General features: G+C 45.1%; 1 protein-coding gene across 2 annotated transcripts in view; it reads right to left on the bottom strand.

Moving 5' to 3' along the window:
- Window positions 1–26,149, bottom strand: part of LOC138497518 (acyl-protein thioesterase 1) — a 1,189,877-nt gene that overhangs the window by 797,031 nt on the left and 366,697 nt on the right. For both annotated transcript variants that reach the window (XM_069621049.1, XM_069621050.1), the window contains exon 6: window positions 13,021–13,094. In XM_069621049.1, the coding sequence (XP_069477150.1) occupies window positions 13,021–13,094 (74 nt within the window). The remainder of the gene's footprint in view (window positions 1–13,020; window positions 13,095–26,149) is intronic.

The following is a 26,149-nucleotide window of genomic DNA, read 5'->3' as shown; positions in this document are numbered from 1 at the left end:
ACCAACTGTTACTTCAGCCCTTCGTGGGGTGGGGGTTCCCAGTTTGATTGAAGGTTTTATGGCCCCCCTCCACCTCACAGGTTCGTGTCCCAGGACTTCTATTGTCCCAGCCTGGAGCACAGACGAATGTCTGACGAGCATGTGAACTTTCAAGCTAGCAATTATCACTTTCATGTCCTGGAAGTTTATGGTGTGGCTCCCTTCCTAGGGGGAAGCTTGGACTCAGCCAACCGGAATAACCTGTTTTTGACAGCTTGCAAATCCAGCCAAGGCGGTTTAACTTTATTTTCTGATATTTGGTCCTGAATGAAAACAAACCTGTGGAATAAAATTGCCCATGTATGTATTTTCACCAGCCACAACCCCCTTCACATTGCTAGGTAATGGCAGGCTTTCCTTCAACAGTTTACTTTTTAAACATGCATTTTTCTCCTTTAGTTTTGCAAAAGCCCATTTTTACACATGTGTTGAAAACTGCTAGCATTTTCTTTCAAATTCGATTTTGCCATCTGACTTCCCAATACTGCCTCCCAGCCATAGTTATTTCCTTCTAGGCGGTAGTTTACTCAAAGCACAGATGCATTAAAAGTGGCATTGCTCAGATAGCTGGAGTCTCTTTTGAACTACTGAGCTTTGATACATTTGTAAAGAAATTAACACGTTTTCCCGTGCAAGTAAAAGTGAAGTTCCTTGTTGATTTCTCTCAGAGTTGGTTTGACAGGGCCTGTCATTCAGAAATCATGCCTGGTTCTGCTGAGTCACAATGAGGTACTGGGCATGGCAGGGCCTTATTGATCACAGTGGTTTACGAAAGAACAGATGGAATTAGTGTCAAAGCAGCATTTTTCTTAAGGTGAAAAAGTGTCCTTTATAATGGAGATCTTGGGCTTTCAGCAAAGTAGTGCTGCCTTTTCACTTTCTTTGTTTTGTATATGTCAGAACACACTGGCATGCTCTTTCAGTGTGTCCCCTTGTTCCATCCTGCCTGATGTGTGCTTGGCAGGACTGTGCAGCCATTTTTTTTATTTTGTTGCTGCAAAACGCAGTTTTGAGGCCATGGTGCTCACAGGAGCCAGAGCAGCCATTTTGCTGTTTCTGCGCGAATGCAGCTTGGTGATGTGGGGAAATACTGTTGAGCGGGTCAATACATCCCACAGAGGGTTTGTCCTGAATATGAGGTTGGGTCCTGCCTTCCTCAGGATCTGAGTCCTTGCCCCTGGGCACTCCTCTGCTAGAGGCTCGAAATCTGAAGTTATTTCATGCTGTAAGAGGTCATCTGGCATGATGTCGGGGTAGCTTATAGGAGATACTCCTAGAGGAAGATGTCCGTGATCTACAGGATCTCTTGTCAGGGTTTTTAGTATTCCTTTGCCGGATGATATACTATCCTGTATAGGTAATTCTGTGGTTGCAGTCGTGGCAGTGGTTGACCGGGTTGATGGCAGTGCAGCCTTACTCCCGGACGGTTTGTGTTTTTTGGTCGTCGACGAGAGGGTCATCGACGACTGATGTCCCGATGTCGTTGTCGATTTCATCATCTGAGTGGGTGTCGATGACAATTTGGTATTCGGAGGGTGCTTTGTGGCCGACTCTTGTCCAGAAGAGGATCTGTGACCTTCTTTACAAGTGCGAGACTCAGAGGATGAATGGTGTTTCTTTTTTGCAGACGAAGACGGGATCTTCATGGACGACTTGGTTGTGTTCGTCCGTCGGAGAGGACCTGCTCGACGAGTCGGACGTGGGCCTTTATCCATCATTTTTTACCCCTCACCGCTACCTGGTGTTTTTTTAACAGGAGATGAGTGTTTGGCCTTAACGTGGCTCGTGGATGATTTTGGCTCACCTGTTTTCTGTTTCTTCACCAAAGGTTCTTCAGACTTGGACTGTGACCTGATGGCGACCTCTTGTTAGAGGGAGTGGCAGCTCTCCCATTCCTTGATGACCCAGCTTCCGACGACGGGTATGCTCCTTCATTATGCCAACAAATGAGGCGACTGTTTCAGTCGTTAAGGGTTTTCTGAGAAAAACCCTGGCAGATTTCACATTCCTCCAGTGAAGGGTTAGGGTAGAGACAATATAGACAATCTGCATGCCTGTCACCTTCGTACACGTTTCTTAGGCCGCAAGTGTCACAGAGCCTGAACAAGGACTTTTTCAGTCCAGCGATCTGCATGGTCGTAAACAGGACTGTAGATGAATCATCGGTTGCTCCGGTTGGAGAATAAGTTGAACAAATATTAATTTTGTGTGGAACGATATTTTCTCTCAGGAGAAAAGAAATCAAGGAATCCGACCAGCTCGAAAGATGGTTGAAATCTGAGGGGAAGCTGCTGGGGCGGAGCTATTCACTCAACGTCCTATTGGTGGGGACCAAAAGCACCCACAACGACGTTGATGGCACACTCAAGGTGTCAAGTTTTTCCATAGGAAAATTACTAAATCAAAGTAACCAGGAATTTCCAGCCTGATGGGGAATATTCACAGCATGTGAATCCATGAAAGATCCAATGCTGGAGAAAGGAAGTTCTTTGCATCGCTAGTCTTGGTAGAATTAGAAAACTGGGCCTTGCATTCTGGGAGACTTAAAAAATACCAAACTAGTTTTCACAAAAATCTCAGTACAGTACTTAATAGCTATAATAAAATGCCAAAATGGGTATAGGATTTGACATCGGGGGCATACATGTAAATCAGAATACGGAGCATCTATTAATCGGTCTGCAACCTTTGATCTAGTCAATAGAGACCTGCTTTAGCTTAAATGGCTACTGAATATTATAATATACTTAACAAAAAACTGCCCACGGAAAACATGGTTTATCGACAACATAAAACTTGAAACAATGCATATTTTAAACTATTTGGGCTTTCCAATTACTGCGAAACCCAATAAAACCTACATTTGGGACTACTTATGTCATAAGGCCATATTGTTAGCTGGCCAAATGGGTAAAATAAACAGGAAATATGACAAGTTTTCTTTAATACCCTTAATTAAATTCTATGAGAGCAAGGTTGTCCCAAAATTAACTCATGATGTTGATATAATGCAATCCGGGATTGTGAATAAAATGGATTGTTCAGAATCTTTAGCATGGTGCAAAACCCTAAGGCTGCACAATTGTGTTTTGGCAGCTGTCATTCGTTACAAGCTGCCTTAGAGCACATGTTACATGGGAGAAATTGTTGTTATATCGCACATTTTCTGGATCCACCAAGGGATTCTATATTCATGGATTTTAAAATGTTTATCAAAGACCCTAAAGAAAACCCTGTCAGTGGCTTCTCCCAGTAATGGATCAACATTTTTCATGATGTGGAAGTCCCTTGCAACATAATGTTACAGAATCCCTGTGAAGTGAAATTGGCAGTTAAATGTAAGGACTGGATTGAAACATGTAATGCGATGCAGAATGACAGTTTATATGCACAATTGAAGGAAGAATATAAAAAGGTAGGTGTTCCAGTGCCTTATCTCAGGAAGTTTCCAAATGCCCATTGGTGAATAAACTTCATGAGGTCTAGAATAAACCTACTACCTTCCAATAAATATTATGGGTTGAAAACCAGCTTCCAAATGAGTTATCCTATTGCCACTTTTATAATAATGAAAATGAGATTCAGAATCTCAAACATCCGATTATGAAATGCCCAGCTTTACTTGCATTACGTATCTTGCACTTTGAACAATTTGTTCATACTTTGGATTTGATAGAAGTGGAAAACATATGGAAAAGTTTATTGTGGGGGAATCAGTTTCAATAGCATTATCTGTACTTGGATTTCTTGCACAACTTAAACTCATAAATGACGTATGAATTTGATTTTAAATATCAATGCTAGATTGTTTATGGTACTGTTTTAAACTTTCTATTTGTTCATATTTGTTGAAAAGGTTAATATTTGATTAACCATATCCAATTAAAAAAATATCCGGGAGGAAGTCAAAAAACAGTTAAGTCATTCCAATATGCCATGCGAAGAAGCCACCAAAGAGTCTTTAGTCTGGCAGTACATAACTGGATCTCTCACCAGTGCTGGTAGCTGCAAATTTGGAAGAATCCTTTGAGGGACTGAATGACCCAGTTTTGAATGCCTGGATTGATGAAGACAAGGGACCCAGTGGGTGAGCTAAGGCAGCGTCTGGCAGGATGAGTTGTTGTCCTTCCCAGTGCAACTTGTGGCCATTCAGTTTCAAGGTCTCAAAGCAGGAATCTATAAAAAAAATCAAGACATTTGTGGATTGGAGTTAAGTGGGTGCATGATTTTGGTAATGAACCAAGGGGCAATTGACAGCCCACAGGGGAGGCAGGAGAGAAGCCAAATCTTGCCTGCCCCATAAAACCTGAGCAAATCTGTTATGGACTTTAACATGCTTGAGGTATAATGGAGGATGGTGAGCTACACATTGTCCAGATCCATGCATGTTAACCATTAGCCTGGCCACAGTGTCTTTTAGGAGGGGGTTTTCCTACATTTAAGTGGTTATCACCCTCCTGTTCAGGGTTTTGAAATGCATTACAGGTCTCCCTGCCACATTGTCCTTTTTCACCTCCAGGGAGAGAGATTGGAGGAAGCCGTGAGGCTGGCAAAATCAGCAATTACAGGCTCAGAAAGAAGGGTGCTGACCACTTGGAGCATTTGCAATCCCCGATTCAGATTTGGGGATGAGGTTGAGGTGGTGTTTGCTGGATGGTGTGTTCACAAACTATCTAATGGCTGTACATTGCAGCGTCTACCCAGGGGTTTGATGTGACCTGTGTTAAGTTAGACACGGGAGACTAACAAGAGGGCATGTTTGAAACAAAATCTTTTATTAACAGAAAGCATGCCTACGATGAGTTCCACTATTCTTGAAAATAATGAACGGCTGCTCGCCAGGATGTCTTACAAAGAAGTGCTGTCCAAATCTATGCTACCCTATCATCTGCGCTACTACTATTAAAATAATGATAGACTTAAGGTTAGAATAGGCTTACTTCCCCTTTAGGTGGATCAATGGTGGCTGGTTTCTGACCGCCAGCAAACAGTACAGAAACATTTCTCTCAGTTGTTCTCTTACCTAAAAGGCCTCATCAGGCAGTTCAAACAGTTCTGGACCTGTCCCGTCCCCGGAGATGTGTTCTCCCTGTTGGAAACAGGTTCTCCTGATCTGGGTTGGACGGTATTCACAAAATAGAAAATGTTCCTCACCCCAGCTTGGAGTAATTTGTGCCTTTAACGTTTTGGGTAATTTCCTTGCTCACCCTTCTTTGGTTGTGGGATCTCTTATCACCTTGTGCAATATTTGGTGTTTTGGCCCGGTCTGCACCCCTCAGCTCTTCAGCCTCTCTTTGTGAGTCGATTCTCTCAACCCCTCGTGGCGCATTTGCATTCTCAGTCCTGCGTAGGCTATAGGCCGGCTCAGCCATGCTTTGGTTGCCGCTTTTCTCACCCTTTTGTGGCATGTTTGGATTCTCAGACCGGCGTGGGTTAGGTGCTTTCTCAGCCCAACTGTGCAGGTCAGTTTTTTCAACCTCTCATGAGACATGCAGACTCAGCTCTGGCCTCATCACCCTCCAGCTGCTCCATTTACGATGCTGTGTACCCGCTTTCCAGTGTCGTTGCTCGTTAGTGGAGGAAGTCTCTCTGGCCAGCTCTGACTCACATTCTCAACCTAGCTCCTGTTTGCGCGGTCAAGTCTCTTGCATCGGTTCGTCCCATCCTGGACTGATGGGACTTTGGCATCGGATAGGCAGTATCCTGGCACAGCACTCCTGGGGTGACTTTGCTACTTTCCTCAGCTGCATCAAGCTCCTCCGGCTGCCTGCTTTAGTCAAAGTGGCAGTAATCTGCAGGCTGCCTTGGGTCTTTGCCCAACACGTTGACTGCATGGTTATACCTCCAGGCTTCTCCTGCATGCGAGAGGCTCCCTCTTCTGCACGACTGCACAAGCCAGCATTTCTTGCTCTCTGGCTGGTTCTCACCCCCTGCTTTTGGGTCCAGGGGACTTTATGTTCCTCCCTGGAGCAAAATGGGAGAATCCATTGGTTTTGCTCATCATGAAAGCGCAGTGACAAAAATTCAGGTAAGAAACCAAGCTATCCACGTTTAAAGGGCCCTGTACATGACTGCCTTGTTTAATTCCCATATACCCAACAAACACTTGGGATTCTGAAGTAAGGGGAGGTGGAGTAAAACCCTTGCTTGGAAATACCTTGTCTGCTAAGAGAGGGGTCACCCCCAGTGGGATCCTGCTTGCCCTGTCTTCTAGAAGGTGTTAAGCATAGCAGGCTCACCTCTTTAGTCCCAAAGTGGGTGGCTCCCCCTTGGGGAGAACAGACAAATTCCCTGGATTTGTCACAGATCCCAGTCCAGGTACACTGAAAGAAGAGTGGCCTAGCAACCACTTAGCCAACAATCCTCCACACGGGTGCTTCTTAGTGAGTGGTGTACTACAGCCCCAGTGTGCAATCCATGGTTAGTGAAGAGGATATAAACTTATTAATGTAGACTTTATGTGCAGTGCATGTCCGAAGGTTGCATGTCCAATGGGCCAGACACATCCAGGAAAAAGCATACTGCAATCTACAGGCTCCTTCGATATTGTTAAACCCCACCCCCAACACATGTGTCCATCGCCTTCAATAAGGTGTACCCAAATAATATACCATGGGCAGTTGGGCCCAGTTCATTGCTGGCCAGGTTTAATCACTAGGGGCCAATTTGCAGAGGACCCACCTGGGCCTTTATGAACACAGGTCCAAAAATATTCCCAAGACAATTGAATATTCCTCAATTAAGTAAAATCTATGCATTTATGTCCTTAACAAACCCTTCACCAGGGTCCTTGCCCAAAATGAAGATGAAAGAGAGGACCTTGGAGACCAGCTCTGGGTTGAAAAAGATGTTATCAAGGGCAGTTTGGCCAGTGGCACTCTTACAGGAGGTGAACCCAAACGTCCCTAGCCAGGGAGTGGTACATGTAGGAGTCTAGTACTTGCTCCACAGAGAGTGAACATGTATTCTGGAGAATTTTATTTTTCATCTGCCTTGTCCCAAAATTAATTGAGGTCAGTGGGCCTGTGGCAGGGTGTCTTGCAGCTGCACCTCGAAAAAGAAGTGGTCCTCGGGTTGGCTTGGGCCTCTGCCTTTCCGTCCGATGTAAAGTTGTGGTGGGCAACCCAAACTCAATCTCTTCCTTGCTCTCTGAGGACAACATCATTGGATCATGCACATCTAAACACAATTAATATGGGATTCTGGCAGCCAAGCTGCAAAAATGATCACCACAGAGCACTGTGAGATTGAGCATATCATTATGCCACTATATTGGCAACCTTGGGCAGGAATTACAAGTCTGCATTGTGCATCAGGATTCTTCGATAAATCTGTCACAGAAACTTGCAGTTCCTACCAGTGCTTTCGCTTCTTCAGGCATTTCTGCCCTGGTATGCGACTGTCCTCCTTGGTTGCGTGACTGTCCCGTCTGCGGTCTCATAGGCACAAGTCACTGGAATGGAGGTTTTGGTCCTGCAGGAGCCAACAGGCCAGGTTTGGGAGAGAGAGAGAGAGAGAGAGAGAGAGAGAAAAGCCAGAATGGAGGCATTCAGGCAAGAGCATAGGGTAAGAAATGAGATTTAAGGGCTTCAGATATGTTCAGTTAGAGGCCATCCCCCTGGCGCTCAATATCGTACCAAGTTGTTGGTTCAGAACTCAGGGGGGCGGAGGGGGCCTCCATGCTAGGAATACACTATCTTTATATTATTTCTATATTTTCTAGTTACACTGTTTTATAATTCACAGAGTAGTTTGAAGGGAATGCTAAAATAAAAGAATAACCTCCCTTTTTTAGTTTTTGTTCATATTCCTTCCTTCCCGGTTGTGTCAGTTCCTTTTCTTTCCTCACACAGAATATACTTTACTTTACATAATCCTGAACATGGCATTTACTAGAATAGACGTTCAGAAAAAAACAGTGTGCTGTGACTAGAGGTCAGAAACCCTAAACCAGCTGGTAACAACAATATACAAACAGTATAACAAAAAATATTATCAAACAGTTCATAAATATAAATAGAACATCAAAAAGGAGAGAAATAATAAACTCATACCAGAAAGGCCAATGGCCTTAGGCAAAGGTAATACTTAACTGAAGTTTGAACTGACAAAAAGAAGGATGCTGTCATGGTGAAATAATGAAGCTGGTGGAGTTATGCAACTTTATCCACTATGATCTTCTGTTTGCAAGATGTGGCTAACGTTAGAGCAACATTTACGATGCTGCCTCAGTGTCATGCTGTAAATACAAGGAATCCTCCCCCCACTATGTCTTGAGAGACATTTTATTAGTTGAATTCATACATATTTCCAAACAGATAAATACAAACACTGCAACAAGAATGACAAGAGAACTAAACCTGTTGAACATTAAATTCCAAGGGTACAAGTTTCTGAAAAACACCTGTAGTCATACAGACCTAGCTCCCACACCAGATATTTCCAACATAACGTTCCTTACTGAGAAAGTATCTGCTTTATAGCTTATAGAGCTTTTGGGGGGATTTTCCATGCCTCAAATATCTGTATTTTTGCAACAAATATCACCCGATAAATCCATCTGCGCAGACCAGTCTTCATTGCAGATTTACTATCAAATATTTTAGTTTTTGCCACCCTCCCACAACTACTATATGTATTCAGAACCTCTGACAAAAACGAAAACAATCACAATTTCACAACATATGACCTAGATCACCCTTTTAAGAAACACGCCCCCAAAAAGCATCTAAATCCAGATGTCCCAGTTTGTGCTTTTGGACACTTTGGGGATTTTTTCTAAAACAAGAATTGGATATAGTTTTGTCAACGTATCCATTATTTATTAGTAAAAAGTTCTAAAAGGAAAGAACATTAACAAAAAAACATTTACCATAACAAAAACATACAAATGACAGTATTTCGGATTGGCAATCTTTGTGGAGGAAGAAGGAACAGTTACAAAAATGTGAGAACCTTGCAACAAGCAGTTGGAAGATGACTGTAAGATTTCAATAAAAGGGGAGGAGGTGTCAGCACATGCGATTTTTTAACACCCATGAAGACCCCGTGTAGAGTCTCTTTTAAGTAGTTAGGGTTATGGAAGCTCAGTATAGGATGGCAAGGGTAGCACTGAAGATGTACCGGTCTTAAAGAATTATTTAGATGAGATTTTCTTACTCTTGCCCTGCTACACCATTTTCCAAGTGGTTTGGGTAGATTTAACATGAAAAACTGAATGGAAGGAAGTAACAAGATGTAAAGGATCAACAACCAGGAAGACACCACATGGGCCCAGGGTCAATCTGGGCAAAAGTAGGACCATAACTGGAAGAATTATTCATGGAGTATGTGGCTGATCATGATATTTCAGCCATGTATATATAGAAAGCTGCATATAGTGCCTTGGATCAAGACTAGTGGCTATGAAGGTTGTAAGAAATTAACCCTAAAGAGTTGCTAACATCACGAAATGCAGAAGATTGTCTGAAAAAGGCTTTGCTCTCTTTTCTAGCTTAAATACTGCCTGTTAGGGAGACGCTTCGAGAACCCCCTGGTGAGGGTTGCAAACAATTAACCTAAAGTTAGAACAGGGTTTCCAGACAAAAGGAAAGACCAAACTCTCTAATGGGATAGGTACAGGAGAGCAGGCAGGCTTCACTCAAGGGAGGAGGCAGGCTGGTAGTAAAGTACAGTTTTTTGCAATAGATACCCCCACCACACTGATATACTGAGAAAAATAAACAAAGTACAAACAATTGCTACAATTGCAAACAATCACTATAATAACATAGTAAAACACAAGTGCATGTACAATAACAGTAATGGGCCATAAAGACCCCATCCACTCCAAAACTAACTGTAGGCCCACAACCTGGTGGAAGGCATCACACAGAGGACTATGCATTGGGGAGAAAAGTGAACCCTGTGAAAAACTACATTTTGCAGTCATAATATGGACCCAAAATGTCACACAACAGTCATAATAATTCTTATACCTCTAGTAAATAGTAGCATAAAGGTTTCAAATGCCCACCAAAATAAAGGGGGTTACCACTTTCACAGCCAAGTCCGCAGGTCCACCAAAATCTAGGATTAGATGCGTATTACTCTGCCAGACACCTAAGGGTTATTACACTCAGATACATACAATGATACAAAAGTATATTTCGATAGCCAGGTGTAATGTAAAATGTTCAAACATACAATAATATTAGTGGTGTTGCTAAAATTCCAGTGATTTGGCATAACACTCATAAGAGCCAGGAAAAATGTCTGTGTGCAGGTCCTTTCAAGTTAATTCAAAAGAGTTTTAGGGTGGTTTAAAAAAACCCCATGGAAATAAACGGAACACCATCTGTAGGCACATCCATGGTTATGGGGAAAAGTCTGCGAAGTTCGCACAACCACACAAGTGCAGAGAGGGCAGCAACCTACCCCAAGAACACCTGAGGAGACCCTCACAAGTGTTAAAGTTCCAGGTCCGAGACCCAGAAGCCCCATGAAAAAGCAAAAACGAATTCTGACCAGTGTTCACCAATGGGGTACTTTGGTAGACGGGAACCTGCAGAAACCCATGACCATGGATCAAGGGCACTTCTTGGATTAAGTGGGAACCATCCAGGGCCCCAAAGGAAAGTACTCAGTGCAGCAGTTCTGGAGAACAAAAGTTAAGAATGGCCAAATAACAAGGTGCGTAAATGTCATCGGTTCCAGGCATAGAGACAGGTTCCGATCACCCAGGGACTTGAACTCCAAACCAACAACAACACAGATGACCCAAAAGAAAAACTATATCCCCTCCCACGAGAGTGGCTCACCAGACAGCAGTGAAATCCATGGCAAAGAAGACCCAATGAAAACTGAAGAACCTGACCAAGTGAATCTGGATGGCTTAGAGGGCAGGACGGAGCAGCCAGCCAGCGGAAAATAGTCTCACGACAAACAGAAGCGACCCAGGATGGCCCAGGTGAATAGGAGCGGTGGCATACTGGTTTCCAAACACCTTTACAGAAAATTAAACAACTATTCATCAGTCAGGTTTCTGAACCGATCCTCCTTGCGCTCCCAGTTACTAAGTACTGTCAATTGGAGATATGTTCGAAATGCCATTATGACTAGAGGCTGCGCTGGGTGAATGATGCCCCTACCTGATAAGGACTAATAAATAATAAACGCATATGCAAAACATTCCTCAAGGGTTCTTGAGTAATGTTTTACCTTTCTGGGAGACTAAAGATTCCTACCTCCAGGAGCATGACCATAAGGACAATTTAGTGAAGGCGTGGGTAAAAACAGCCCAGAAACGATCCATTCACACTATTCCAGTAAACGACCCAAAAACGATTCAGCCCATCAGGTGAGGAGGACCGGGGCAGCATGAGGACAGACCAGTAAAGATGTCCAGCACACAAAATTGGAAACCAGAGCTTTTGGAAGAAGATGCAGATCCCAGCCAGTATGGCCAAACCTGGTCCTAAAATTCCAGCAGCAGCATTGTGGCAAAAAATAATTCAGCAGCAGTTAATAAGTCTGTAACAATCTCAGCAGAGTTAAGAAAATACCAGGAGACTTGAAGCAGGTCCAGGTAGATATACCGCAACACTCATGGACTGACTGAAGCCAGCCTTCCAATCACACAAAATGGCAGCCAAACAAGGATTTTGGAGACCAGTCAGTCAGCCTGGCCCTAAAAACCACCAAATACCCAGGCCCACACAAACTTTGTCTACAAGCCAGTCTAGAGCTAGGGACAGTCCAAACCACTACTGAGGGTGAAGTTCTGGTCTTCTGCGTCCTGGTTTCCCCAAACAAAACAATTGCTCAAAACAAAATGGCTGAGAGTAGGACTTAAAATAAATGCATCAGTACCCAATGGCTTCCAGCAATGTACATTGGGCTACAAATGCAGTAAAATTGGCTGCCCCTAGTGAAGCCAAAACTAAATTACAGCAGCCACCAGCTTACTCCACAAAACCAATGCAGGTTTATAAAATAAAACTAAGGCCAAAATGTGGTGGTTAAAAAGCATAGCTGTGCCTAAGAGCAATATGGCCTACGATAGGACTGTTTACTAAAAAGAGGTTGCAGTGACAAGGGACTTCAATAGAATTCCCTTTGGCCACTGGAATAAGCCAGACAGACACCAAAGGGGAAAAATGCAAACATGTTTAGGGGTCCCATAAAATATGAAAGCAGAACCTACACAAACTGAATTCTCCCGTACCAGACCACAAGGGACAAAAATACGAGAGTCTTTGTAAGACTCAAGGAAGAACTTCAAAATCTCCTCACATTGAGTTAATTTAAGGTCTACAAGTGAGGTTAAGAGCTATAAAGAGCTATGGTTTTCATAGGACCTCTCCTTTTGGTCTTCACCTTGTCTTGCTCCTATAGACGCTGGAGGGCGGATGGAGAAGCAATAAACACAACTGCAAGACAAATAGTAAACACTATTTGATCATTGTGATCAGCAGTGTACAGTGAAATACCACCAGTTATGCTTTGTGCCCCTCCTTTTGGAGGGGAAGAGGTGTGGGGGGTAAATGCCACCTATTTGATGTTGTCAGATCAGCTGCACAACACGTCTTAGAGATGAGAATTTGGGCTGCCGAAGTCAGATTGCTTGCAAAATGAGGAAGTGGTAGTTGTGCATGACTTGGAGGACCAGGTTTTCATTAAAATATCCAGTCCATAGCTTCCTTTATCATTGCAGACCTTTAAAATGACATTAAAATGACAGCAGTAAAAGCAGAAACCAAAGTTAATTGATGCCCAGCTTAAAAAAAACAACATTGATCAATTATGAAGTAAACCCTTTTCAAACTGAATCTTTAACATCATGCAAAAGGTGCCCAGGTTTACAGCTCTGTTAAGATGATTATGTCCTTGTATACAGCATTGCCCGCACTGGCCTGGTGAAATGTGATTCTGAAAAGAAACTGCAGTGTTCAAGGGTGACAAATACAAAACATACAAATGTCCCAGTTTAGAGCACATTACCTGTGAAAATCCACCCAAAATAATTCTGTTTGAAGGAATTCCATTCTTCACTTCTTGGTCTATTAATGCTTTCACTAAAAAAAAAGATAACATTGAAATACAGGTACGTGGCACAACCCAGAAAAATAAACATTATGTACTAAGCCATGTGGAGGGACACGATTATCACCAGCTAGATATAACAGACTCCATGACAAGACATGCATTACTCACCGTAATAGCATTTCTGATGATTGTATCTGCTTAGATTCACATGCTGTGCATATGGTCCAACATCCATTGGTAACCGCAGAGTATTGAATGTTTTCTTTCGGGGACCGAAAGGGGACGTCGGCATAGGCGTGTCTGTAACACTATCCCTATCGTGATGTGCAGTGTAGCCAAAATCCCTCACGCGCCGAGATCCCTCCGATTGTATTTTTTCTGCCATGAGGGAGCCCAAGAATATTGTGAGTGAGTACATGAAGAGAGAAAGTAGAATGACTTCTATATTCCTTCCACCCGAGAGGGGAGGCAGGGAGAGCGCATGCGAATCTAAGCAGATACAATCATCAGGAATGCTATTACGGAGAGAAATGCACGTCTTCTGATGCTTGTTAATCTGCTTAGAATCACATGCTGTGCATTGACTAGTGAGCAGTACCCGGAGTTGGAGGTGGGTTGTGAGAAGGAACAGTAGAGAAAATATGTCTTAATACTGCTTGTCCCACCTCAGAGTAAGATCTAGAATGAGTGTCTAGGCAATAGTGTTTTGTAAAGGTGTGTACAGAACTACAGGTTGCCGCTTTGCAAATGGACTCTAGGGGAACATTTGCAATGAATGCTATGGAAGCCCCAGTGCCCCAAGTAGAGTGTGCTCTAGGCTTGAAGGGCAGTTCTCTCTTAGCAAGAGTGTAACATAGTGTGATGCATTTGACAATCCACCTTGAGATAGCGAATTTAGAGACAGGAGCCCCTTCTCTACCAGCTGCCACTGAAACAAAAAAATGGTTTGTTTTCCTCAGTGGTTTCATTCTTTCCAGGTAGAACATGACTGCCCTGTGCCCATCTAGTGTGTGTAGGCTTCTTTCGGCCATGCTAGTGGGATTCTGGAAGAAAGTGGGTAATTTGATCGATTGGTTCGCATGGAACTTTGAGATGAATTTAGGCGCAAAACTGGGATGAGTGCGCAGAACTACCTTATCCCTGTGGACTGTAACAAAAGGGTCTAGAACAGAAAGGGCCTGTAGTTCGCTAACCCTTCTATTGGAAGTGATAGCCACTAAGAAGGCCGTTTTGTAAGTAAGATATTTCAGACTTGCTTTATGCATTAGCTTAAAGGGAGATCTGGGAAGCCCCAGTCTGGAAAGATGTTGGAGATGATGTCTTTGTGCAGATGCCATTCGTATTGTATGGGCAGTGGGAAGTCTCTGCTGAGCACGTCTGCCAGAAGATTGAGTTCCCCTGGAACGTGTTGGGACAACAGAAACATCTTATGTTTGAGAGCCCACATCCAAATGTTTTGGGACCGCTTGGATAGCCCTGGAGAGTGTGTGCCCACTTGTTTGTTCTTCTTACTAAGAAGGCCGTTTTGTAAGTAAGATATTTCAGACTTGCTTTATGCATTGGCTTAAAGGGAGATCCCATGAGTCTGGTTAAAACCACATTTAGATCCCAGCCAGGAGCTGGGTGAGAAATAGGGGGATGGATTCTCTTAACCCATTCCATAAAGGCTTTAATCACTGGTATTTTCCACCATGACTCTTTCTGTTATGTCGTGGTGTAGGCTGAGGGAGCAGCAAGATGAACCTTTAGGGAATTGAAGACCAGTCCTGCGTCTAACAAATGGGTTAGGCACAGCACAATGTGTGTGGGTGAGCAATCAATGGGATTGACGCCCTTGGTATTACACCAGATGACAAAGCGTTTCCATTTACTGGAATAGCAATAGCGGGTGTTAGGTTTCCTAGCTTCACTGAGAATGTCCATGCATCTCTGAGGGAGCTGAAGGTGTCCAAACTGTATGATCTCACGAGCCAGGCTTATAAGTTCAAAGTTTGTGGGCTTGGCTGTAGGGTCTCCCCCCTGTCCTGAGACAACATGTTGTACGGGCAGGGTACTTTTACTGGTGAAGAGAGGGACATTTCCATTAGACGAGCGAACCAGGGTTTGTGGGCCCACATGGGGGCTACCAATATCATGGTGACTGGTTCCTAGTGCATCTTGTGCACTATCTTGTTGAGTTGGGGAGTTTTGAGTGTAAACAATTTCACTGACCATGTTATCCAGAGTCTGTTCCCCTTGGAGCGGTTCTGGAGTACCTGCAGGCGTAGTCTTGGCATTGGGCGTTCTTCTGAGTTGCGAACAGGTCGATCTCTGGGAAGCCCCAGTCTGGAAAGATGTTGGAGACAATGTCTTTGTGCAGATGCCATTCGTATTGTATGGGCAGTGGGAAGTCTCTGCTGAGCACGTCTGCCAGAAGATTGAGTTCCCCTGGAACGTGTTGGGACAACAGAAACATCTTATGTTTGAGAGCCCACATCCAAATGTTTTGGGACCGCTTGGATAGCCCTGGAGAGTGTGTGCCCACTTGTTTGTTCAGGTAATACATGGCTGTTGTGCTGTCTGTCAGAACCAGAACCGTCTTCCCTTGTAGTTGCGTTTGAAAGGCTTTCAGTGCCTTGAACACTGCTTATAGCTCTATCAGATTTATATGGTTGAATGCTACTTGTGGGAAACACACTCCATGCGCTGTCTGCTGAAGCAGGTGCGCCCCCATACCGTGAGAGATGTGTCTGTCGTCAGAGTGGCTTCCACTCCAGGGGTGGTGAAGGATTTCCCCTTCAAGAGGTTTTCCCTCGACCACCACTGCAGAGAGAACGAGGGCTGGCGAGACAACTACCAGATCTTCCCATTGTCCGCTAGCCTGACACCAGTGGCTGTTGAGCCACTCTAGCATGGGACGCATGCGCAGCCGCGTGTGGGGAGCCAAGTATATGCATGACGCCATCATACCTAGCAAGCGCATGACCTGGCGTACCGTCTCTTCCCGACTGGCTATTGAGGGATTTGAAAAAGCATGTTCTGAACCCTCTCGTTGGAGTGGAAGATAAGGCCGTCCTTCGTCCGGATTAGAGCCCCCAGAAATTGTTTTACTTGACTGGGGACTAGACTGGACTTTTTCTCGTTGATAGAGAATCCCACACTGAACAGAACAGGGTGTTCAAAAAGCATGTATCATAAGAGTCCCCTGTTCTGAGCCAGTCATCGAGGTAAGGGTAAACCGGGATGGATAGTCTGCGCAGGTGTGCTGCCACTACTGCCAGGACCTTTGTAAACACCCTCAGCACCAAGGCAACGCCAAAGGGGAGCACCTTGAATTTGTAATGCCTGTCCTCTATCACAAACCTTAGATATTTCGTGTGCGCTGGCAACATTGAAATATGAAAGTATGCATCTTTCATGTCCAATGTTGCCATGTGGTCCCCCTGTTTCAACAGTGGGATCACTTCATGTAGTGTTACCATACAAAACTTTTGAGGTTTTATAAATTTGTTCGCTGGGCGCAGGTCTAGGACAGGGCACATGGTGAGGTTCTTTTTGGGTTTACTGAATAAATACCCTAGTTTATCTGAAGAATAGGGACGGCTTCTATGGCGTCCTTTCCCAGAAGCGCTTCCACCTCTTGATTCAGGATCTGCAGATGGTCCGGCGAGAGGCGTCGTGAGCGTGGCGATCTGAACTTTGGTGGTCGGGCGAATTCCACGCTTTACCCATGGGCGACCGTCTTTATAAATCATTGGTCTGAAGTTATCCCCTCCCATGCCGTGAGGAAAGATGTTAAACGCCCCCCGACCGGGGTGACATGGGAGGGGACCTGAATCCCGAGGTGGGTAGTTGGCGGGGCTTCCGGATGTTTGTCCACGGTTCCAGTTTCCCGTATTGTAGTTGTTTTGACTTGCAAGGGATTGCCCTCGAAAAGACAGACGAGAACCGCCTCCCCTTTGTGGGGGAAGGTTTCTGAGTTATTTGTTGCAAGGATTTGGACGTCTCATGCTCTTTCTTGGCTGTCTCCAGGGCATCGTCGACCCCTTTCCTGAAGAGATTGGTCTCTTCTATTGGGTTTGTTGATTAGAGCAGCCTGTGTTTCAGGCTTGAACCCCGAGTTGCGAAGTGTGTCGCTTGAGTAGAGTGCCCTGGGCCACAGACCTGCCTGCTGTTTCAGCAGTGTCCAGAGTGTTTTTGATTATATTCTGATTTACGTGCCTGCCCTCGGCCACAATGGTGAGAATCCTGGACCTAGCGGGTTCAGGAACCTCCTGGAGACCTTCTTATACAAGGTTCCATTGTGCATCTGCATAACTGGCAAGCAGCGTGGTGTTATTCGCTATGCATATGGTGTATGCAGCTGCCGAGGTAACACGCTTAGCTAGGGTGTACAACCTTTTCGAATCCTTATCCGGAGTTGCCTCCCCCATAGCAAGGGGTACCCATGCGTTTCCGGTAGTAGTGACTACCAAGGAGTCGCAGTGGCGTGGACTTTAATATATTGAGGGTCCGAAGGAGCTGGCCGAAATAGTTTTTCCACTCTTGGGTTCCCTGCCTGGGTCTGAGCTGGCGTGACCATGGAGGGGGCCAATCTTCTTTTAACAGAGTTTAGGAGGGGAATGACTTGGCTTGAGGGGGATTTCTCCTTGAGAATGTCCTCCACAAAGTCGTGTTCGGGTACCACCTCATGAGAAGTGATCTGAAAGTGCTCTGCTGCCTTCCTTAAAATGGCATTGAAGGCCATTTGATCGTCTACAGGCGAGGCCTGGCAAGCCGGGGTGGTTGGAGGAGAATCCAGGCATTGAACATCAGTGTCCTGATCTTGCGTGGGGAGCGTCCATGGCTCTGTTTCCACTTGCTGGGTTTCCTCCCAGTTGTCCATGGCATCTGCCTGGTCCTCAGGGTCATCCTGCAGGAAGGAAGGGTCTTCTTCGCTGTAGATGTCCTGGTAAGTGTCCATCTAGACCACATCTTCATGGTGGACAGAAGCCGAGGGCTGAGAGGCCAGATTTTCCTGGAAACGTGAAGCTGATCTCAAAAGAGGGTCTTCACGAGATCTCTTAGGGGAAGGATGCTCAGAAAGCGAGACAATCCTTTCAAGACGGTCCATGCACCCTTTGAACTTCTCCCTTTTCCACTTAGAGGAACCAGAATGGCCCAAAGTTGGAAACATGTCGTACTCGGCTCTTTGGCGTCGTAATTTATCACCAAGGGTGTTGGACAGAGGCTCTTGACTGTCCTCGTAGGTTTCGCGACTATTGGGGCACCATGGCGTTTCTTTAGACTTGTCCGCGGCACGCTCCATGTGTTTCAACTGTGTCTTAGGTACCAGCCCAACCGCTGAAGTAATCCTCGCAATACTTTCCTCAATCTCTGCCGAATCGGCGCGAGTTAATGGGTCAGAAGGCCTATCGGTAGATTTACCGCCTACAGCGGCGTTAGAGGGCCTAGCAGTAGATTTTTCGCCTGTGGAAAGGCTAGGAGGCCTAGCAGTAGGTTTCGGGCCTACCGGGCCCTTAGGGGGCGCCGGAGCATCGACTGACTGCGCTTCGGCTTGTAAACCCGATTTAGAGGTAGCACCCGTGTTTTTGGAGTGCCCAGTCGCAAGACGCTGCTGCGGATGCAGGGAAGGCTGCTGATCGACCCGATCAAAGCAATCTGCTGAAATTTTCGACAGGCCTGTTGGCGCTTTCACCTTTTTTGATGGAACCGTCGAAATCAGTGGTGGTGTGCTTAGTGTTTCATGGTTTCTGTACGCCCCTGTCGCCGGGTGTTGTCCCTGAAGCAAGACTTGTGTCAGGCCTTGAGGGGTCAGGGACGGGCGTGGCAGGCCTAGAAGTGTTCGCCTCAAGGTATATGACGTCGGACACGGATGTTTCTTCATCGTCAGTGCCCCCGTCACTTTCGGCGGGTGTGGCAGTGGGGGAAGAGGGACCAGCCCGCGACATACCGTACGCGGAACACCGCTTTACACAGCATTTCTTAAGGGTCTTGGGCCGAAGGAGCTTACAAGCCGCACACCGCTTCTCATCGTGATCCAGGGGGAGACAAGAACTACACGTTCTGTGCTAGTCTTACCATGGGTACCTGACCCTACACTTAGGGCAGAACCTAAATGGTGTCCTTTCCATAGCGAAAGATATAAATAAAGATGACCAGACCTAGAGGGCAAAGAGAGGGAAAGAGGAAAGACATAACTAAAGATATGGCCCCCCGACCCCACTCTCCCAACTGTGTAGGCCGGCCAGAGGGCCCGGCCATGTGGATGGCTCAGCCGCCGGATCTTAGGCGTCGAAATCCACTGCCGTCGAAACTTCCCATAGTCTCCGTCGAGGTTGCTTGAATCGCCATCGAAGTGACTTAAGGGGAAATAACCAACAAAGTAGGAATAAAGATAAACAATGTCTCTTATGAAGAGCTCCGCTATAGGGCGACCAGTATCTGGGCGGAAAAAACAATCTGAGGGAACTCTGCGCGTGAGGGATTTTGGGTACACTACATGTCACGATAGGGATAGTGTTACAGACCCGCCTATGCCGACGTCCCCTTTCGGTCCCCAAAAGACAAGATGCAATACTCTGCGGTTGCAACTGGATATCGGACCTTATGCACAGCATGTGATACTAAGCAGATTAACAAGCATCAGAAATGTATATTTTCCTACCATTCTTCTTTTGAATACCATAAGAATGGTGCATCAACAGCATGTGCCATGAAAAGATAGCAGAAATCCTCCTCCCACGCATTCTGGTAAGAGATTTCAAAGATACATTACTTTCACCCTTTTTCTCTTTTACCCTGAAATCCCTTAGCGACAGGCAACTCGGATTTCCCCACAAACCATTATGCTACCCAGAAACGTAGGAAACTTAACATTAAGAACACTACCAAAATCTAAAAAGCAATCTTGCATTGACATCAATGTATTCATAATTCTGAGGTGCAAGTCGCATGATGCCTTGACACATCTGGGGGGCATTCATTTATAGGAGGTGGCAGAGACACCTTCTTGGCTTCTGATCATCTAAACCCATGTCTGGTCAATCCAAGTCTTGTAATTTATTTTGTGCTTTCTGAACCAGGTAGTTTCAAACTTTAGTCCAGCTTCGTGGGTCCAGAACCTTTGTTTGGGATCTCCATTACGGATGTGGGAGGTATTTATATCAATCTTTAATATATTCAGGCCTTCCTCATTGGTAATTCTATATACTGCATGGTCCCAAAGCAAACTGAAGCACGAAAGGGAGCAATCATTTGCAGATCACATGACATTTGGCAATCTCTGGAGTAATTAATTTTAGGTCCCACTATTTCACCAATGTGTGCTGTGCTAAGTTCAAAACAAACTGAAGTTCAGGTCCCTTGAAGCACTGTGGCGATTCCTTTGTGGATGCTTTAAGGATTCTTGCTTTCAGCAATTAAGTTGCAAGCTTTACCATAATGTCTCTTGGTCTGATTTGCTTTTAAAGTGGAGGAGTGGGAAAGCCCCCATCATAAAAGCAAGAGGTCTGTTTCAGGGGAAATCCCTACACCCACAAACTGAAAAGTCCACAAATGTGACAAAACCAACTGTTTATTAAAATATCTCTCAAACAGTGACATATATGGGCATCACAGGATTTCCAATGCACTCTCAACTGATTACAGACTTGTCAACATCTTTAAACGGGTTGTGACATCATAAGTGATGCGTTATTCTACAAATACCTAAGGCAGGCTGGGGTTGGTTAGTGCTGCAAACTAAATACAGTATCTATATGGGGTTAGTGCTCTGATTGGATACGCATAATCTGGTGGCTCCACCTGTGACCACCTCCTAAATGTTACAAGTAAAGGCATGTCAGGTTAGTGCAACAAAGTGTGAACTGGCACGGAAGGTGATGGTCTTCTCAGCCTTGGTACTTTCGTCAACTGTCCCATGAGCAACAATTGAAGGTGATGAGAACAGCCCTAAAGGCACTGTCTGTACCAATAAGGTTACCATCTCCGATCCTTTAGGCCTTGAGCTTAGTACATTTAGCTTTCATCCCAGTATCTTGTATTGTTTGTCCTAAGCTGGATGGGAACAAAGGTCTCTGTCTGGCTCAAATGAATAGGCTTTGTCTCAGGTCACGTGTGTAGAGACCACTGCCTTGATTTTCCTGCTCAACAACTATGAGGATTTTTAGCCTTTATGCTAACGTCTGCCTTTGTCTATGTCCTTGAGTGCCGATATGAAACTCTCCCTCCCTTGATAGCCTTGGCTGAAACATGTACACTGGCTGCGCAAACAGTCTGGTCTGCACTTTTCTGCTACATCAGCAAGTCAGGCCGCTCCCTGCGTTCTCGTGCCTCCTTAATGCTTTCCATTCACTTCAATGCAGCAGCATCTTCCATTTTGATTTTTATGGCTACCTAGGTTAACTGCGTTCAGCATTAAGCAAGCTTAATGTCTTATTCTTGTGCGTCTTGCATTTCGGCATAGTAAAAAAGTGTATGTCCTCTTTCTTATGTGGGTCAAAAGCATCTTCTTGGTGCCCAAGAGTGATTTAACTCAAGTGTCTGCATAGCTTCATGCAGGGATGCATATGTGCTTCATGTCCAACACATCTACGTCTTGGTCTTAGTCTTGACGTCATCGGCTCTCTGCACGGTCTCAGTCAGTTCAATTGCTCCATCGTCAGCACGTTTATCTCCACTACGATGTGATCAGCATAGAGTGTAAATGGTTGTCTGAGTGAGTAGTGTTTCTCGCATCTGAGGTACAGTGGAAATGGAGAAGTTGAGGGCCAGGAACGTTGCACACCTGTCATTTCTGTATCGTCGAGATGAGGGAGGGACCGGAGCGACGAGGGCCACATTCATATGTCCCTCTTCAATTTCTGCACAATGTTTATGACACTGATCGCCTCTACCCCTTCTTTTAACTTCTTGATCCTTGCATTCTGCCTGGATCTGGGTGATCTGCCCGCAAATGTTTTGTTCGCGGGCAGACTGCCTGCAGTAAAACTGCTTGGGCCCCAGTTTTTCAATAATTCATTGAAAACGGGGGCCAGAGCAATTTTTGTCCCCTGCCTCCATTTTTAAGGATGCGACCCAGATGCTGCAGATTTCGAACATGCAGAGCACGGGAGACCCCTGCTCCTCATGTCTGGTATTATTGGATCCAAATTGTTCAAAATAATTCTAACTAGTGACCGAATTCGGTCAAATCTTCATGCGTTCACATTTCTTCTAATAATTTGGGTAATACCTTCCCCCTTCTTGATCTGTTCTCTAAATTACCACATTGCAGTTCCAGATCACATTTAATGTGTTGAAGTTTTTCCAAATGTACACCTCGTGTCCTATTCTGCGTCATCCTTTTCATACCTACTGCTGTAGAGTATGCACTTTTTTCCACCCTTCATATATCCACCCACATCAAAGCCACCAACTTTGTTAATTCTTCGTTGAGTTAAATCTGTGTTTTCAGGGAGCTTACTAATGGCTCTTTTATACGTTGAAAGCCTTTTGTAAATTCCTCTTTAGTCAGGGAGCCACAGTTCTTTGTGCAAGATGCCATGATCGCCACTATTGATGTGTCTGGGTTACTTCTTTGTTGTGCCTGTTGGCGGGAGATTGCTATTTCATGGGTCATCTTTCTGCAACCTCTTTTTCCTCTCATGTTCCCCCTACCCCATTTACTGTTCACAAGGGGTCGCTTGTCACTCAGCCCTCCCAAAACAAAGGGAACATGCTGTGAACACTTTTTTTTTGTTTTTTATTTAACAGGATGCGAAACCTTTAACATGGAAACATTTCTGTGGTTAAGTGACTTACTCCAGATGTACAGAAAAAGTTGGCTCAGCGACCATCAAGCATGTATATCCTTTGGTCGTGGCTCTTTGTCTTCTCTGTGTCCGTACTTGAAGGGTTCAAGCATGCTACAAGAGACCAGATGAGCACTTAGAGGTCCATGTCAAAATTTCCCTGGGATAATGTCTCCATGAAAAAATATTGCTGTGATTTGGCTGTGCTAATGTCGTTCAGTGCAACAACAAAAAAAGTAATGAAGTAATACATGAATGAACACACCTAAAACAAGTATTCCATCTTGTGATGTGCGTCTCAATCCCGCAATGAACATTCCTCAGAGATCCTTTTCCATTACAACAGGTACGAGAACATAATAAAATATGATTGTTGTTGAAATTCCAAAGAATATTGCTGTTTACAAAATTTCCTTACCAGCGATGCAGGTGAAGTTAATTACTGTGTCGTGAATAATTCCCCCCTCACCGAATGTGCACACAGAAAAGTGGGTAGGTGCGGAGATGGGCGCCTCGCCAGGCTAGTCACGCCAGAGATATTTACAGGCGTCTTAGCTTGCAGTGAAGCTGCTAATGTACCCGTCATGTGAACATCAGCAGTCAGGCCCTCAACATCAAAGGACAAAACGCAAAGATAAGGTACAAAGCCTTCCCTCGGGTTCAACCACCAAAATGTTAAAATGCGAAGGAGGGGGTGACCCCATTTTGCTACGCACCTTTCTTCCATGAGCACTCCTAATAATGAAATAAATAAAAATAGTCCCAGTGTTAAATGATTTATCAAGCCTTCGAATACTGTGATGGTGACGTTCCCCGCATTGCTGATGCTGTCCACTGCAGGTGATGGCATTAAGAGAGCGGAGGCAGTTTTCGTAAAGCCGTACATTTAATTGTCTCTTCTCTCTGTGTCGCAGTTGCTTGGTGCCCGGAAATAAACAAACAGTATGCAGTAACACAGAAAAAAGACTTAAATTAATGTGTAAGGCACATTTTTTGCAGCAATATGAATTATAACAGCGAGGCGATATGCATGTGCGTGAGGCGCATTTATAGCTGCAATATTTTGTATAACACATTTGTTTATAGGAATATTATTACGTGATACCTCTTGCACCCCATACACCTTGTGAAGAGAGCAGGTACACTGCCTTCTCTGCAGTGCCTTGGGTAATTCCACCCAGTGTGCAGCAGTAGAACCTGCTATTTCATTTAATTCACTTCAACCAAATGGTAATGCCTTCCTGGTAGTGCTCCCTTGATTTGAAAGCAGGTAGATGTGGGCAGCTCCGGGCAACCCCCAATGCTTTCCACTTCTACCCACCCCTTTCACAAGTAGTGCTTTGACTGCAGAAGGCCTGCCCCATAGTTACTCCACCAGCCATTGTGTCTTAGGGCTGCACATAACCGCTTAGGAGGGGCACTCTGCATTTCAGTAGACCAGCAGCTAACCGCACAGGAGACAGCCAGCAGACCATTGGTACCCTGGAGAGTCAGCTCATCCAGTCCTCGAGCACCCAACTGACCAAACACAAACACCGGCACATCACCACTGCGGTCCGAGGAGCCCTCGCCAGTTCCACAGTTTGCAGCCCAAAGAGGTCAGGGAGTACTCAGCAACCTTCCATGGTTCCAGTGCATGAAGTCCTCCCACCCTTTGCCAGCCGATGCGTCAATCCCCTTTCCTGGACCTGCTGCACAGTCTCTCATAACCCCATTTTATTAAGAACTCCTGGGTCTTGCTGCATCTCCAGCCAAGCGGCGGCCATATTGCAGATACAGGCTTGTCCACCTAGCCGAAGGCACTTTGGTCCTCAAAGAACTTGATGTTTACATTGGAGCCTTTAATTGCAAGGAATGGGATCCGCCATGAGCCATTCACGGCTTGCATCTCACTGTAGGCCCCAACCCACGCCCCATGAAACCTTATTTTATAGATGCTACAGTCAGAAACCACAACACGGGAATAGGATTCTTAAAAAAATGTGTTAGGGCTTATATACCAATGACAGTAAGGAGCACATATTGCTTAACAGAAGCACAATGCGACAATGGTGGATGTATGTCCCAATTAGGCTGCTCCCACTTTGGTAGTAATGAACCGGGTGAAGAACTGAATACAAGAGTTCTGCAGAGTGCTTCTGATTCATTTAGTTCCTTTATTATTACCTTCCACTACCAGCTTTAGCCTCCTTTTTTTGGGAGGCATTGTCTGTTTGAACCTAGAATGTCATGAAACATAAAAATGCTTAGACCGGCACATCTTTCCCCCTTACTTTAGAAGTGACTTGCCTTCTCAGTTTTAATTGGTCCCTAGCATCTACCTTAAATGATCATTGTTAGGGAGATTTATCATTTTTATGCTTCATCCCCTTGCCCAGTGAGACCCGCATCACTTTTTGCTGGACTTCTGGACCTTTTTCTTTCAATCCTGAATGAGTGGAGCCTTTTTCCACTCATTCATTTTTGTGGGCTCTGTCTTTTGGAACTCTTTTCTTTGTATTCTACCTGTACTATGGAGTCTGTCTGCTCCATAGCTCTTAAATGCATCTGTGCTTTTACTACTGCAGCACACAGCTCTTTATGGACAGTGTTGATTTGGGACCCTTAGGGTCCTCCTTTAAGATTATTTGTCTATATCCTCGAGTAACTACAGTTCTCAAGGATAGAGAGATACTTAGTTTCTCTCCCAAGGCTCTATAGTCTGAGAGATTGGCGCACACACCACCTTCAGTGGAGTGCCAAAGGGATACCTAGTATCCCCCTTCTCTTTGCTCCTGTGACTTTTTAGTCACAAACAATCTCTGAGCTATGACTGGCGGCAGTGGACATGTTCTACCAACTATTGTGTCATTTTTATACCGCAGGCTATGTCCATAGCCTCGGTAGGGCCCAATAGGGGCACCCAAGTACCAACTTGGGGCCTCCCTTCTTTTTTCACCATTACTAGCGTGGTTGTTCTTTCTTAGCCCTTCTTCTCCCATTCTGGGAGGGTGAGGTCTGTGTGTGTGTTTTGCCTTTGGAGGAAACCCTTCAGTGTCCACGTCTAGGCTCCAGAGTGTCTGGGCAGGTGGGAAGTGAGGGAGGAGTTTTCCACCCCCGTCCTTTGTCTGCCTGAGTGCCCCAATAGGACCAGCTCCCACAAGGTGTATGGCTGTCCTGAGTAGACAGCTAAACACCCCTTTCTGTAAAAGGGTGAGAGAGATTGCTGAGGAGTGTGTGTTGGAACTGTATAAGAGGTGAGGCTTCTAGAGTGAAAAGCAAGGTGGCCAATGGAAGCTGAAGTAAACAAAGACGACGACCAGATACGCATG

The sequence above is a fragment of the Ambystoma mexicanum genome, chromosome 5q, assembly GCF_040938575.1.
Source record: "Ambystoma mexicanum isolate Mex_15411 chromosome 5q, UKY_AmexF1_1, whole genome shotgun sequence".
NCBI classification, from domain to species: domain Eukaryota; kingdom Metazoa; phylum Chordata; class Amphibia; order Caudata; family Ambystomatidae; genus Ambystoma; species Ambystoma mexicanum.
The sequence above is the reverse complement of the archived record's forward strand: the minus strand, read 5'-3'. Positions and strand labels throughout refer to the sequence as shown.